The sequence below is a fragment of the Bos mutus genome, chromosome 26 (assembly GCF_027580195.1).
Source record: "Bos mutus isolate GX-2022 chromosome 26, NWIPB_WYAK_1.1, whole genome shotgun sequence".
NCBI lineage: Eukaryota > Metazoa > Chordata > Mammalia > Artiodactyla > Bovidae > Bos > Bos mutus.
Window position 1 is genome coordinate 10,125,087 of NC_091642.1, and position 15,463 is coordinate 10,140,549.

General features: G+C 46.0%; 1 protein-coding gene and 1 long non-coding RNA gene across 12 annotated transcripts in view; one reads left to right on the forward strand and one right to left on the reverse strand.

Annotated features, from left to right (window-relative positions):
• Positions 1-15,463, reverse strand: part of TACC2 (transforming acidic coiled-coil containing protein 2) — a 234,542-nt gene that overhangs the window by 205,789 nt on the left and 13,290 nt on the right. For all 11 annotated transcript variants that reach the window (XM_070364027.1, XM_070364024.1, XM_070364033.1 and 8 more), the window contains exon 2: positions 2,388-2,466. In XM_070364027.1, coding sequence (XP_070220128.1) covers positions 2,388-2,420 — 33 coding nt within the window. In that variant the 5' untranslated portion in view covers positions 2,421-2,466. The remainder of the gene's footprint in view (positions 1-2,387; positions 2,467-15,463) is intronic.
• Positions 11,148-13,256, forward strand: LOC138985854 (uncharacterized). Its single transcript, XR_011462817.1, has 3 exons — positions 11,148-11,213; positions 12,353-12,402; positions 13,192-13,256. It is a non-coding gene; the product is annotated as an uncharacterized lncRNA (long non-coding RNA).

Sequence of the window (15,463 nt, forward strand, 5' to 3'; positions counted from 1 at the left end):
CGAGAAATGAAAACTTATGTTCAGCAACAAAAAAAAAAAAAAAAAAAAAAACCCCTGTCTACAAATGTCCATATCAGCTTTCTTTGTAGTAGCCCCAAACTGGAAACAACCCAGATGTCCTTCACTAAATGACGGTTTCAATGAACGGTAGCAGGGAATGCTACCCAGCAATAAAAAAGAGTGGACTACTGACATACACGACCATCTGGATGAATCTCCAGGAAATCATGCTGAGTGAAAAAAGCCAATTCCAGAAGGTCACTTACTGTGTGGTTCCTCTTATGTAACATGGTATAACATTCTCTAGCTCATCTCTATAGAGATAGAGAACAAATTAGAAATTGCCAGAGGTTAGGAATAGGGCCCCAGGGGAGGTGGATGTGGCTCTAAGGGCAACAAAAGAAATTCTGCCTCTGGAAATATTCTGTATCTAGATGGTGGCAATGTCTGTATCTGGCTTGTGAGTCTGTACTCTAGTTTTGTAAAATATTGCCCTTGGGGTAAACTAGGTAGAGGGTACCAGGGATTTCTCTGTATTACTTCTTTTTTAAAAAAAATTTTTTTAAGATTTTTTTTTTAATGTGGAACTCTTTTTTTAAAGTCGTTATTGAATTTGTCACAATGTTGTTTCTGCTTTCTGTTTTGGTTTTCTGGTCACCAGGCATGTGGGATCTTGGCTCCCCAACCAAGGATCAAACCTGTACCCCCTGCATTGGAAGGCGGAGTCTTAACCACTGGATCACCAGGGAAGTACCTCTTTGTATTATATCTTACAACATCATGTCAATCCACCATTCTCTCAACAACAAAAAAGTTTAATTTTAAAAACTGCAAGATTTTTAGGAAAAAACACAGGTTTCTGCCTTCTCTTGAAGGCACAGGAAGGTCTTGTAACACTGGGCCCACATTCCCACTTGGCAACCTCTGCTGGAGTTGATGGCGCCGCTCTCTTTTAGACAATGGAACAGAAGCCCCGGTTTGCGACAGTCCCCACCTCTCCCTATTGCCCCCCTCCAGCCATTTAACACCATCACTGTTTCTTCTCTGCCTCTAAAGACTGAAGTTGGCCACCTTTTCATTTCTTTTTTTAGGGACTTCCCAGGTGATCCAGTGCCTGAGACTCTGTGCTCCCAATTCAGGGGCTCTGGGTTCGATTTCTGTTCCAGGAACTAGATCCCACTAGGAGTTAACATGCCCAACTAAGAGTTGGCATGTCACAACTAAAGATCCTGTGCGACACAACTGGGACCCGGCACAGCCAAGTAAGTAAATAAATATTATCTTTTTACTTTTTTTTTGGCTGCACTGGGCGCTGCTTAAAGGATCTCAGTTCCCAGACCAAGGACTGAGCCCCAGCTACAGCAGTGAAAGCCCAGAATGCTAACCACTAGGTCAACAGGAAACTCTCTACCTTTTCTTTTGATTATTCCTGTTTTCCTGCTTGAGAAAAGATAGTAGGGAAGAAAAAAAGCTAAGGGAAAATGAATTGCCCAAGGGTGGCTTTTAGGTCCGATTTTCTCATCCAAAACACTCTGTACTATTAATCCAAGATTTCCATTGTGTGTCAGATCAATGCGAAAGTGTTTCCCTAATTTTGTTCACCAGGGCATTGAATTATAGCTCTCAAACTTAAGATAAAATCTGTATTTATTTTAATATCCCAATATTACGCACAACTAAGCAAAGTCTATTCCTCAATTTTGAAAACCTTACCTAACATGGAAATGATAGTTCACATTTAATCTGCTCTACATTGATAGATTTTAAAACTTTTTCCAGATCTTAAGTTTTTTTTTTTTTTTTTTGTGGCAGGGGGCTGGGGAGGCTGTGGTAGGGGAGTGTGGAAATGATTTTATTTTAACCTATGATATATCCATGTAGGTTAGTGGATGGGGGAGGGGCAAAATCCAGGGGGGAAAAATGAGCCAAACTCTCCTATGTCAATTTTAAAAGCATAGAATAAGAAGTAAAACTAGTTTTTATATAATTTATAAAATCAGGGCTAGACTTACTACAAAGGGCTTCCCTGGTAGCTCAGATGGTAAAGAATCTGCCCGAAGTACGGGAGACCCAGTTTCGATGCTTGGGTCGGGAAGATCCCCTAGAGAAGGAAATGGCAACCCACTGCAGTATTCTCACCTGGAGAATCCAATGGACAGAGGAGCCTGGGGGGGGGCTACAGTCCATGGGGTTGCAAAGACTCAGACATGACTGAGCTGACTGAGTGACTAACATACACTTAATATGAAACTTCTGAAAATGGAATGAGAAACACCTACACGAATATAGAGAGGAGAGGAGACGGGCAGAGAGGAGATGCTGGAAATGTCTAGTCAGTGTCACTCAAGAGCCCGGCGCAGGTCAAGGGGAAACCCCGTGACACCCACCTGGTTGCCTGAGGAGCTGTTCTCGTTGCCCATGACGACTCAGGGTGCTCAGCGTCCCTCCGGATTTGATTAGTGCCGACTGGAAGAAACGAAAGGGTATGTACATCTGTAAAACTGAAGGAGGTCTGGGGCTTTTTTCTGCCTACTCATCTCCCCGAACTTAAAAACCAGATGATAGGGAGTGTTTATCTCTAGAGTCACATCATGGAAAACTGCATTTGAAGGGTTTTCCTTTGCGAAGTGCCACCCAGCCGTCTTTCCCAGTACAGGCTGGTGTTTAACTCCCACCCATGGTTGGCAGACACTTCTGAAAGACGAGTTTGTTACTGAGTCTCTGACTTAACGCCAATGTACACACATACGGATATATACAAACGGAGTGGCAAAAGGGGCTGGTGTGCCAAGGAGAGCATGAGACACGCCCTGTCAGAGTGTTTTCTGTTTCCAATTGTGTTCAGTTTGGAAATCCAGAGCGTGGCTGGGGTCCCATCGTCGGGGACAGCAGAGCTGGGTGCCTAACATTAGCAGGCGTGAAATCCACTGCTCCTCGGGAACATGTGGTTTTGATATTTTTCACTCTAAACACTTGTTTCAGCAAATCAGTTTCACTTCTGCACATATTTCTCTGAAGGCAGCATGGTTTTCTTGCTGAGGAAAATGGGTTGTTGTAGCCAGACAGTGAATAAATAATCATGAAAGGCGGCTTGCTGCCCGGACACCCAGAGTCACTGCATCGGGCTCACTTGATGACACTGCTTATTAATCATCGTCATAATGAAGGTGCTTCCCACACAGCCCACAGAGAAACCCAGGATGTCTGCTGACATCACCCAACAGAGTTCCAGCTCTGAGACCCCATAAGAGAAGCAGGAGTGGGACTATTTGTTCACTTTTCCAGGTGGAGAAACCAAGTTTCAGAAAGCTTTTAAAATTACAGACTTTTCAATACATGCACCCCTGTGTTCACAGCAACACTATTCACAATAGCCAAGCCATGGAAGCAACCTCAGTGTCCCTTGACAGATGAATGGCTAAAGAAGATGTGGTACTTTATACATAATGGAATACTACTCAATCATAAAAAAAGAATAAAATAACGCCATTTGCAGCAATATGGCTACTAGGTAAGCTTTTATATATACAGCAGATAAACAACAAGGTCCTACTATATAGCACAGAGACCTATATTCAATGTCCTATGATAAACCATAATGGAAAATAATATTCTAAAAAAGAATGTGTATATGTATGTATTGGCTTCCCTGGTGGCTCAGTGGTAAAAAATCTGCCTGCCAATGCAGGTAATGTGGGTTCGATCCCTGGGTTGGGAAGATCCCCTGGAGAAGAAAATGGCAACCCATTCCAGTATTCTTGCCTTGGAAATCCCATGGACAGAAGAGCCTAGCAGGCTACAGTCCATGGGGTGCAAAAGAGTTAGACACAATTTAGCGACTAAACAACAACATATGTGTGTGTGTGTGTATGTGTGTGTGTGTATCTGAATCACTTGACTATGCAGCAGTAACTAACAACATTGTATTTTTTTTAATAAAATAAACGTCGTTTTAAAAATTTTTGTTTTTATTTTTGGCTGCACCATGTGGCATGCAGGAGCCTACTTCCCCAACCAGTGATCAAACATGGGGAGCACCAAGTCTCAAATCACTGGACTGCCCAGGGAACCCCCACCATATCACTGTATTAAATCAACTATACTTCAATAAATAAATAAATTAAACTACAGACTTTTTGAGCTGGAGCCTTCAGATCAGATCAGTCGCTCAGTCGTGTCCAACTCTTTGCGACCCCATGAATTGCAGCACACCAGGCCTCCCTGTCCATCACCAACTCCCGGAGTTCACTCAGACTCATGTCCATCGAGTCAGTGATGCCATCCAGCCATCTCATCCTCTGTCGTCCCCTTCTCCTCCTGCCCCCAATTCCTCCCAGCATCAGAGTCTTTTCCAATGAGTCAACTCTTCGCGTGAGGTGGCCAAAGTACTGGAGTTTCAGCTTTAGCATCATTCCTCCCAAAGAAATCCCAGGGCTGATCTCCTTCAGAATGGACTGGTTGGATCTCCTTGCAGTCCAAGGGATTCTCAAGAGTCTTCTCCAACACCACAGTTCAAAAGCATCAATTCTTCAGCGCTCAGCCTTCTTCACACTCCAACTCTCACATCCATACATGACCACAGGAAAAACCATAGCCTTGACTAGATGGACCTTTGTTGGCAAAGTAATGTCTCTGCTTTTGAATATGCTATCTAGGTTGGTCATAACTTTCCTTCCAAGGAGTAAGCATCTTTTAATTTCATGGCTGCAGTCACCATCTGTAGTGATTTTGGAGCCCAGAAAAATAAAGTCTGACACTGTTTCCACTGTTTCCCCATCTATTTCCCATGAACTGGTGGGACCAGATGCCATGATCTTCGTTTTCTGATGTTGAGCTTTAAGCCAACTTTTTCACTCTCCACTTTCACTTTCATCAAGAGGCTTTTGAGTTCCTCTTCACTTTCTGCCTTAGAGATCACCAATTTAATCCAGTGGGAAAACAGGCTGCAGAGAAGGCCAGGCATTTGCCGAAGACCCAGATGGAGAAGCCAAAGCTGGAAACAGACCCCAGTCTCCTTCCTTCTGATTCAAGATTCTTCCATGGCAGGATGGCTCAGCGATGGACTTACTCAAAATAAAACATGTCCATCGATTTGCTTAGCCATTCAACCAACATTGAGTGAGTAGCTACCACATACTATGTGTAATTAACAGTCCCAGGAAAATAAAATATAAATTTTTGAACAAGTCCAGTTAGAAAGCCCCCAAGAGAATGGATACATGTGTATGCATGGCTGAGTCCCTTTACTGTCCACCTGAAACTATCACAACATTGTTAACTGGCTATACTCCAACATAAAAAGTTTTTCAAAAAATTAAATAAAACGCCCCAGAGAAAATTATGAGTGGCATCACTGTAATGATCAACTCTCTCCCTCCTAACTCTTTAATCAAAAAGTTGCAATTGCTCAATCCTTTTTTGCCATTTGCTGTTTATAAGATGGACCAAAAAAAGGAAGCATATGCTCAATTATAGAATGTAAAATGTTCATTTATTTAAAATCAGTCACTTCAGTTTATCTTTTCTATTCATTTTCAAAATGATGCCTCCCTAGGAAACATGGTGAGTGTTAAAATCACTGTGCCCTTCTCCATTAAAATAACTTCCTTGCACCTGCCAGGCCAAACCACACACAGCTGGAATTACACATGATTCGATGCAACATTCATTTTTCAAACTCATTCACCAAATAAAATTCAATCAATTTTCTTAAGAATCAGAACATCTAAATTAGGTTTTCACTTTTTCAAATTTTTATTGGAGTACAATTGCTTTACAATGTTGTGCGAGTTTCCACCCTACAGCAAAGTGAATCAGCTGGACATATTCATTTATCTCCTCTTTTTTAGATTTCCTTCCCATGTAGGTCACCACAGAGCGCTGTGTAGAGTTCCCTGTGCTATACAGCAGGTTCTCATTACTTATCTATTGAACTAGATTTTTTAAACTAGCTTTTAAAACGGCCTCTGGCTCAGGGTAAATTTCAAAACCTCCTGGAGGGAAGCCTGACTGTGCCTGGAAGTCTCTCCCACTGACCTCTAGAACTGCCCCGCGTTGGGCTTCCCCAAGACCAGAGGGGTAAGTACCACTCTGCCATCTACTTACGGTCGGGGATAGTCTGTTGACTTTGGAGGCCGAGGCCCACGGAAAGTCTGCGTGTCAGCAACTGGACTTTCTCTTCCTCCATTCAGAAGCGGCGAGGTCTAAGCAGAGGCGCTGACCCACCTAAAGCCGTCGGGCAAGCAGCCCAGTCTCCACCCACGACGCTGACACAAACCAGCTGCACCCCATACCTGGGCAGAGCCTGCAAGCCGCGCAGTGAATACACAGACATCAGCATTTCCCAGCCCGTTGAGGCTGGCCTTTCACGAGGAGGATTTTCCCCGTTTGTACATGAGCTGGGCTCCTTTCAGCAAAGGCTTATCTAAACCAATACTGGCCCCTGTGATCTGATTGGCCGCACCTAGGGGAGCAGGGCTGCCCTGCCCCGGGAGCAGGGGCACCATGAGTCACTCTCGCGTCCTTGCAGTTCAGAGAGGGGGCCAAACCTTTCCTTCTAGAAAATGCTCCAAGGGCTTCCTGTTTGCACCTGGGAAAATTCCACCGTAAATAACGTGGAAAGACAAAGAAAACTTGTGGAAACAGGATGACGCCAGAAGTCTGGCACATGTTTATGGTGTGATGCGTGCAGAATGTACTTACCCAGGCGTGGCTTGAGTTTCAACAAGTGAAGTTGTAAAAAGCCCAGACTGCGGGTAGGCAGACCTGTCCGCCAGAGAAGGAGGAGGCTCTGCAGCCCGAGGGTGGGGCTGGAGATGGGCGGGCCCCCCGAAGACCCTTGTGTCCGGCAGCTTCTTTCCTCCCCCGTATTCCAGTGATTAACAATCAGCCACTTATTTGCATGAATGCAGCCAATTTTAACATATAATATGCATATATTTTTTGTAGTGGCAGACTTTCATTCATTCTGCAGAAAACTCTTACTTCTGTCCCCACTGTGTGACTACTCCAGGGAAACAAGTCAGCATTTCATCAAAGGTTTCCTGGAGACCAGGTGTCAACAAACTCAGAGGAGTGTCAGGACCTCCTTGGAGGGGAAAGTTGAATGTGGAGGGGGATCTCAGGGCCCCACTTCTGGTTCAAACAGAGCCGAAGTGTGTATGTTTCAGCAGGCAATGGATAAGTGAGTTGAGATCGATCCCTACAGTGGAATATTATTCAGCCATAAAAAGGAATAAAATTCTGACACATGCTGTAACTTGGACAAAACTTGAAAGTACTATGTTAAATGAAAGCAACCAGACACAAAAGGTCACATATTATGTGACTTTTTTTGACATGAAATGTCCAGAATAGGTAAATCCAGAGAGGCAGATGCAAGCATTGTGAGTGTATCAAATGCCACTTAATTGCTCACTTTAAAATAGTTAATCCATTTGCAGCAACAGGGATGGACCTAGAGATTATCATTCTAAGTGAAGTCAGACAGAGACAAGTATATAATGTCATTTATATGTGGAATCTAATAAAAATGATACTAAGAAACTTTTTATAAAGCAGAGGTAGGGACTTCTATGGAGATCTGGTGGTTAAGATGCTACACTTCCATTGCAGGGGTGGTGGGCAGGGTTTGATCTCTGGTCAGGGAACTAAGATCCCACATGTGCTGTGCAGATTAATGTATATACCCTACTGTATACAAAATAGATAACTAATAAGGACCTACTGTATAACACAGGGAACTCTACCCAGTATTCTGTAACAACCTATATAGGAACAGAAACTGAAAAAGAATGGGTAACTCACTTCGCTGTACACCTTAAATTAACACAACATTGTGAATCAACTATACTCTAATAATAATAAAATAAAATGGTTAATTTTGTGTCATGTGAATTTCACCTCAATTTTTAAACGTGAATGTGTTTCATATCTTGAGATTCTGCATAAGATATTGCTTGAAAAAAATAAATCTACTACTGGGGGAAAATTTTGCAAATGATTGCTTTTGGGTTTACTAATACTAGAATTCCATAAAATTGAGAATTCAAGGGATAAAAAACAAGAACATTGGCCTACCCTCATCCCCGACGCCCATCAAAAAGTCAAAAGAGAATTCTTCTAGGGAAGAGGAACTTTTTAAGCAAAATATCTTAGATAAGTCCATAGGGAATGAAGAAAGGTCCCAAGCAAGTCTCCAGCAGGTGAGCAAACATAGCAAAACCCTGACAAAGAGAAGGAGGGAATGGGGGGCTCCCTCCCAAGGAGAGGGGTGAAGGGCAGAGAGAAGATGGCCAACCCAAATGGCAGAGCCCAGTAAAGACCGTGAAGGTGAGGGATGTTCGGTATTCAATTTTCAGCTGTGTACACTTCAGCAGGGCAAATCCCCTCCAGGAACCACTCCCTCGGTCAACTCTGCAGCCTCATCTGTTGCTGTGACCACCACTAGCCCCTGGACCATGTCTACCGGACATTAAGCATCGTCGTTGACAGCTGTCTCACTGCTGTTGTCCTGACCACCACCAGGCATCAGAGTCACTGCCACTGGGGAAGAGAGTGAAGGAGTAGACAGACTTCTACTCAGGAAGTTTCTATCCCAGGAACCAGTGCTCAGCCTCTTAAAAAGACAGATTTTCCAGACACAGGGGATGGACCCAGAGGCGGGACACCATGGATTCCAGAGTACCTTCATTCCTTAGCCACGACCCCTTTTCAAGGCAATACTCTGATGGGACCCCAACAGCAGTCTTATCACAGTCTATACGTGTTCATAGCTGATCAGCTTCCCTCTCTTTGTGCTGTTTTCTTCCAAGCTGGACATTCAGCAACTGACCAGTCTTCGCTTCCTGCCACAGATGGCGAAAGGCTCATGTATGTGAGCTCCGTCATCTGTCTCTGGGACAACCTGCCTTTGGAGGCAGGATAAGGTTGTGATTATGAACAAGTCCCTGGGGCCAGAGCACTGCCCAGGGAACACCAACTCCACCACGTACCTGATGTATGCTGCTGCTGCTGCTAAGTCTTAGTTGTGGCATGAGGGATCTAGTTTCCCCACCAGGGATCAAACTCCTGCATTGGAAACGTCGAATTCCAACCACTGGACCACCAGGGAAGTCCCAAGTCAGGACTCTCTTCAGTTCATTCACTCAGTTACTCATCTATTTAGTAAATTCTGAGCTCTTTCTACATGCTAAGCACTGAGTTGCTTATGTTCCCCTGCACTTACAGAAAAACTATTAATATGAGGCAGGTGTATTCTTTCTGTATGGATAAACAGTTGAAGTCCAGGAGAGAGGAAGAGGAAGAATGGAGTCTGGTTGGCCCCAACCCCAGTATTCAATGAACAATGTAGTGCGGTCACCCTGGAAGATTTTCACCTAGAGTCCAAAGGTAACTAACTGCCTTTATTGCTCACTCATTTATTTCTGTAGCAGAACATGGAGTTTCCAGCTGTTGTCCACTGAAGTTTCTTGGAAAGGCCCCAGCTTATGAATTCCGCCCACTAATCTGGAGGAGGGTAGAAGGAAAAGTTTGGGCTGGTGATGAACAATCATGGCTGGGGTAGCCTAGCGGGGGGGGGGCGGTAGCCAGAAGCATTGCTGAGAGAAGCCAAAAGCATCACTGGGGAAATGGGACTTGGAGTCAAGTCCGACAGAGGAGGGGATGAAGCCAGGAGAACCAGCACAGCAGCTAACCTGTGCAGAGCAGAATGGGGGTGGAGGACTCGGCTCAGAACCCAGATTGTGCTGTCTGGGCTGACCCCCTACTTTATCTGCTGTGGACAGGGTCGGAGGCACAAGGAGTTGGAGAAACGAAGTTGAGATCTTGCAGGCCTGGTTTCATCGATGATAACACCTGGACTCAGAGAGGTTTTGCAGCCAAACTCCCACTGTCCTGTGAACAATCTACTGGGATGTGTCGATTCATCAATCTCATTGAGTTTTCTGTGCTGGGCTTTTAATTCTCTATTTTAAAAACTCTTTTTTGTGTGTATGGGGGAAAATGTATATATTTTACAGGCTTAATACATTTTGATTCTTCTTCAGCTTTGAATCGTCTCGACTGTTGACCTTGGAGATCACCTTCTCCAACACAGATGAGGAAGTGGAGGCCTAGAGGGTGAAAATGATCTGCCTGTCCTCTCACAGCAAACCCGAGCTGGAACCAGAACTGGACTCAGACCAGGTTTGCTTCCAAGGGGCAGGCTGCCCTGCCAAGGCCTCGGCAGGCTCCGGAGTGGTCTCCAGACCAGCCTAGCAAGATCAGATAGACCCATCTTTCCTGCCTGGCACTGCCTTCCAGGCACAGTGGCCTCCGGCCATTCGAGCCCCATGTCAGCCCAGGATGTGGGGGGCCCTGACTGGGAGAGAACGCTTGCTCACTGGCAGCGAGCTCAGATTCACCTGACCCAGCAGCTCCTTTGGCTGCTTGGCAAACCCAGTGACCTCAGCTAGCTGCTGTTCCCACAAATGGCCCCAACCCTCACTCCAGGCAAGCAGCAGCCTCAGCCTCTTCCTCCAGTGGCTGAATTCAGTTCTTCTAAGTCCCTACCTTGCACAGCTGAGCACGGAGCTACTTATAGCTCTGTTATCATGTTCCTGTTTTAATACAAACAAACACCCGTAGCCTGGGAAGGGGATTTATTAATATTAAGAGGCACTGCCTGCTTTTTGCCCTGGCAGAGGCCCTCCCTGAGCACTGCGGACCTGGCTGCTCCAGGGGTTTGAGTGAAATCACAACTCTTCCTTCATATCCTCCCTTAGCCTCTTGTCTTCTTCTCTCTCTCATCTCTGAAAGTCAAAGTTGCTCAGTCGCATCTGACTCTTTGTGACCCCATGGGCTATACAGTCCATGGAATTCTCCAGGCCAGAATACTGGAGTGGGTAGCCTTTCCCTTCTCCAGGGGAATCTTCCCAACCCAGGGATCGAACTCAGGTATCCTGCATTGTAGACAGATTCTTTACCAGCTGAGCCACCAGGGAAGCCCAAGAATACTGGAGTGGGTAGCCTATCCCTTCTCCAGCAGATCTTCCTGACCCAGGAATCAAACTGGAGTCTCCTGCATTGCAGGTGGACTCTTTACCAACTGAGCTATCAGGGAAGCCCCCCCATCTCTGAAGCCACCTGGAAACTTTGATGTGAAAAGTCGAGTCTCACAGAACTTAGAAATCACCTGTTCTCACACCATGGAGATCAGACACAAGACTCTGCAGGTGAGCGGCTGGGCCAGTTATTAAGTTCTTGTTTCTCAGCTCCAAATCCACTCTATTCAGATGCTGGGAGACTCTGAAAACCCCCTTTCTGCTTTGCCAACTGCTCCTTGAGAGTCTCTGCCAGGGGAAGGCAAAGCCCAGAGGAGTGAGGCAGAAGTAAGGCACGCAACTTCCTGTCTGCCTCCCGCTTCTGGGAGCATCACCCCAGGCTCACCGCTCCCCCTCAGCAGCCAGTCCCCTCCCGGGGGCAGCAGAGCAGTCCAGTTTTCCCAGCTCTCACAGAGCTAGCCTCACAGACATCAGCCCCAACTGACTGGAAATCCCTCCACAGAGGTCTGAGGTCCCCTTCTGTGGGGCCCCTCCTGCACACCCCTAAATAATAACCCCTACTTCTCTGTGCTCCCTAAGCCCTGAGTGTGGCACCTGCTTCCTGCAGTGGCTGCCTTCATCATCCCTTAGAGTCTGCCTTTGTTATCTGCCTAGATAGCAATCCTTTATATTAAATTCTTGCTGTTGAAATACCTGGAACATTCTGCCTTCTGACTTGACTCTGATATGCTGGCAGAGCTGAGATCAAACCCAAGTCTTCTTTCTCCTGGTTCCAGACTCTCTGTCTTGAAACCCAATAACCATGGGTCCAATTAAATGAAAAAGTAAAGCGAGTTCACTCCATCAGCAGTTCTAATTTTTATGGTGGCTTAGCGCTAAGTCGTGTCTGACTCTTTGCAACCCCATGGCCTGTAGCCCACTAGGCTCCTCTGTCCATGGGATTTCCCAAGAAAGGATACTGGAATGGGTTGTCATTTCCTTCTCCAGGGGATCTTCCCAACCCAGGGATGGAACCCAGGTCTCCTGCATTACAGGTGATCTCTTGCATTGCAGGTAGATTCTTTACCAACTGAGCCACCAGGGAGGGAAGCCCTTAAGGGAATTGTTTAGGCTTCCCCATCACCAACAACGTACTTGAACCCAATTACAACCTGGCGTTTCTGTCATCCAAATGTCAATCTCTATTTCCAACTATTAGAATTGGGAGGGACTACAGCTCTGGCCTCTAAGGCTCCCAAGCTTTTCACATAATGGCACACAGAATTTATTGTTGTTGTTTAGTCACTAAGTCGTGTCCAACTCATTTGCAGACCCCATGGACTGCAGCCCAACAGGTTCCTCTGTCCATGGGATTTCCCAGGTAAGAATTCTGGAGTGGGTTACCATTTCCTTCTCCAGGGGATCTTTCCGACCCAGGGATCGAATCCGCATCTCCTGCATTGGCTGGTGGATTATTTACCGCTGAGCCCCCAGAGAAGCCCCCACACACAGATTACAATCACATAAATACAGCCCCTGATTGGGAACAAGGCTCCTGGATGGCTTGTCCACTGTCCAGTCCCCACCTGGTCACATCAAGAATTGAGGATATCAAAATCTTGTAACCTGTCTCCCCAGCAGAGGGTCACTGGCCTAGAGTGGAGAAGCAGAGAGCTAATGTAAGGCTTTTGTTGACAGATGTTGAGCATCAGGCCAGAGAGTTTAGGTAACTGGCCCCAGTATAAAGAGCCTCACTTTTGGTGGAGCATCCCAGCTCTCCTCCATCCTGCAGCAGGCCAGGCTGGGCTCCTTCTCAAGCCCAGCTCAATATTCCTCCAGAGAAGGAATGGTCTTCCTGTAGCAGAACAACTTGATTTAATCTGTGTAGATGCAAACACTGGCAGGAGCTGAAGCTCAGGAAAATGAGTTGTTTACCCGGCTCCCGTGTAAAATGACAGCACTTGGGGTTTGGTTCCTGAAGTGGAAGGTCAGAGAAGAGGTCGAAAGGTCAGAGAAAGGAACTGGGGGCTGGAGGAGATGAACCTGGGCTTTTGTGTGAGACAGAGAAAAAGGTAAAGGGGCGGTGGAACTTCCCCTGAAATGGGGTAATTTGAATAATAAGAATGTCTAACATTATTTTAAAGTTGTTTTCTGTTATCGTATCACAAAGTCTCATGTACAGATGTGAGAGCTGGACAATAAAAAAGGCCGAGCACTGAAGAATTGATGGCTTCAAACCGTGGTGCTGGAGAAGACTCTTGAGAGTCCCTTGGACAGCAAGGAGATCAAGGCAGTCAATCCTAAAGAAAATCAACCCTGAATATTCATTGGAAGGACTGATGCTGAAGCTCCAGTACTTTGGCCACCTGATGCTAAGAGCTGATTCATTGGAAAAGACCCTGATGCTGGGAAAGATTGAAGAGGAGAAGGGGAGGACAGAGGATGAGATGGTTAGATGGCATCACCGACTCAATGGACATGAGTTGAGCAAGCTCCGGCAGATGGTGACGGACAGGAAAACCGGGCGTGCTGCAGTCCATGGGGTCGCAAAGAGTCTCGGACCCAACTGAGAGACTGGGCAGAACAGATCTCAAAGCCCTTCTCTCTCCCCAGATTTTCATGCTGCGTTCACCAATGCTTCGCAAGTACTGTGTCTTGCTTTGTTTGGTTTTTGGCTATGACTGGGGTTTGCAGCTTGAAGAAAGGGCTGCGTTTTATTCATATTTGAGTCAGTACAATATGGAACAAAGACAGCATAAAGTAGGGGCCTGATGTAGAGGAGACAGAGAGTACCATAAACCTTTGGGGATTCCTGGAAATCTGAGAGTGGACTTTGGAGATCTCATAGGCATGGACTTGAACTGGAGTCTAGAAGGGCAGGGAGGTCTGCAGGCATTGTGGCAGAGCTGATGGCGACCTCCAAAAGGGTTCAAACCAAGGGGCACCTCCCAGAAGTACTGCGGCCAGTGCCCCCGGCCCTGTGGTGAGCTGTCGTGACCCACGCCTCCGCGGGAGACCCTCCAACACTAGCAGGTGAAGAACGCTATGGCATTTCTCAAAGCTGCTTGTTGTTTATGGCATTATGGCGGATGCTATAAACAAGTTCCGTGCCTCTGATCTCCATGCCCCATCGAGGAATCGTCTGGACCCAGAGAGGTGTTCATGATTGTTCATTGCTCATGTCATTTTATCAGACTCTCTGCATTTCAAATTGCGTCTGAACCATCACAGGCAACTGTTGTTCAATCAGAATTCAATGCCTATTCTCTAAATCTCTCCAAATAAATTATTCCAATTTTAAATTTAAAAAGGGCAGGGAGAACCCAGCTGACATCTGGGTAAACATGTATTTATAAACCTAAATAAAATCCACAAAAATAAAAGTCGGGGATCACACATATTGTTTGTATTCTTTTTGAAACTTCTTTTTTTCCCATTTAACAGTAACATATCAAAAATATTTTCCCATGGCTACAGTATCGTATTTAATAGCTACAGTGCATACTAAGTGGTTGACAAATTTTAGCTGTTTAAAAACACACATCTCATTCCTTATACCTTCTTTCTGCCTGGGATGGTGGGGGAGGTTGTAGAGTGAGGCAGGTGGTGGGGGGCGGGCGGGGGACGGTGTGTGGTTAGCCTAGACCGGCTGCCCTAGGTTAGATGAAGCAGGAAGGTACTGAATCCAGAGACTTGTGAAGCGGGGATAGACTTAGGGGCACAATCAGGTTGGCAGGATCAGAAATCGGGGCAAGGACAGAGCCAGCACAAGCAGATAGGGTGGAGAGGGGAGGATTCTTGGGTCAGGAGAGTTCTGGAGCCCTATGCTGCTTTTTAATGGGGAGACCCCGGGTCTCCACTGGCAGTCACATCCCAGGATATTTGACACAGGTCTTGAAAGGTCTAGTTCATGAGCTGGAATCTGGTTCTTTGGGGACAGAGGCCAGGTATTCATGGTAATGATGCCCTCTAAATTTTGAACCTCTAAACTAGAACCTGGGGATAATCATGGAATCCCTGCTTGAATACCTGCAGTGATGGGAAACTCACTCCATCCTGAGGCATCTTGTCTGGAGAGAGGTATACTGGTTCACTGGACAGTTACTTCTATTGCCTCATAGTCTAGATTCCCACTCATGATTCCATGAGAACTGAACTAAGGGCTCTGGACAACAGTGACTACAACTTGGACGTGGGCTGGGCAGTAGCCAGTGCTGAGGCCTGAGAATCAACAGGGCCAATCTAGCTGACTTTACGGACCATTATCTTAGACATGGGTGCAGACCTTTACTCAAGCGCCAATCTAAATCTGCCTTGTTCTGAGACTGCATTCAATCAGCGTGTTCTCTTGTCTTCATGACTGATGAGTGGTAGCTGTCAGTTAGCCAGCCCACAGCTGACCACAGACACGTGAGGGATCGTAGCTGAGACCAGACAAAATT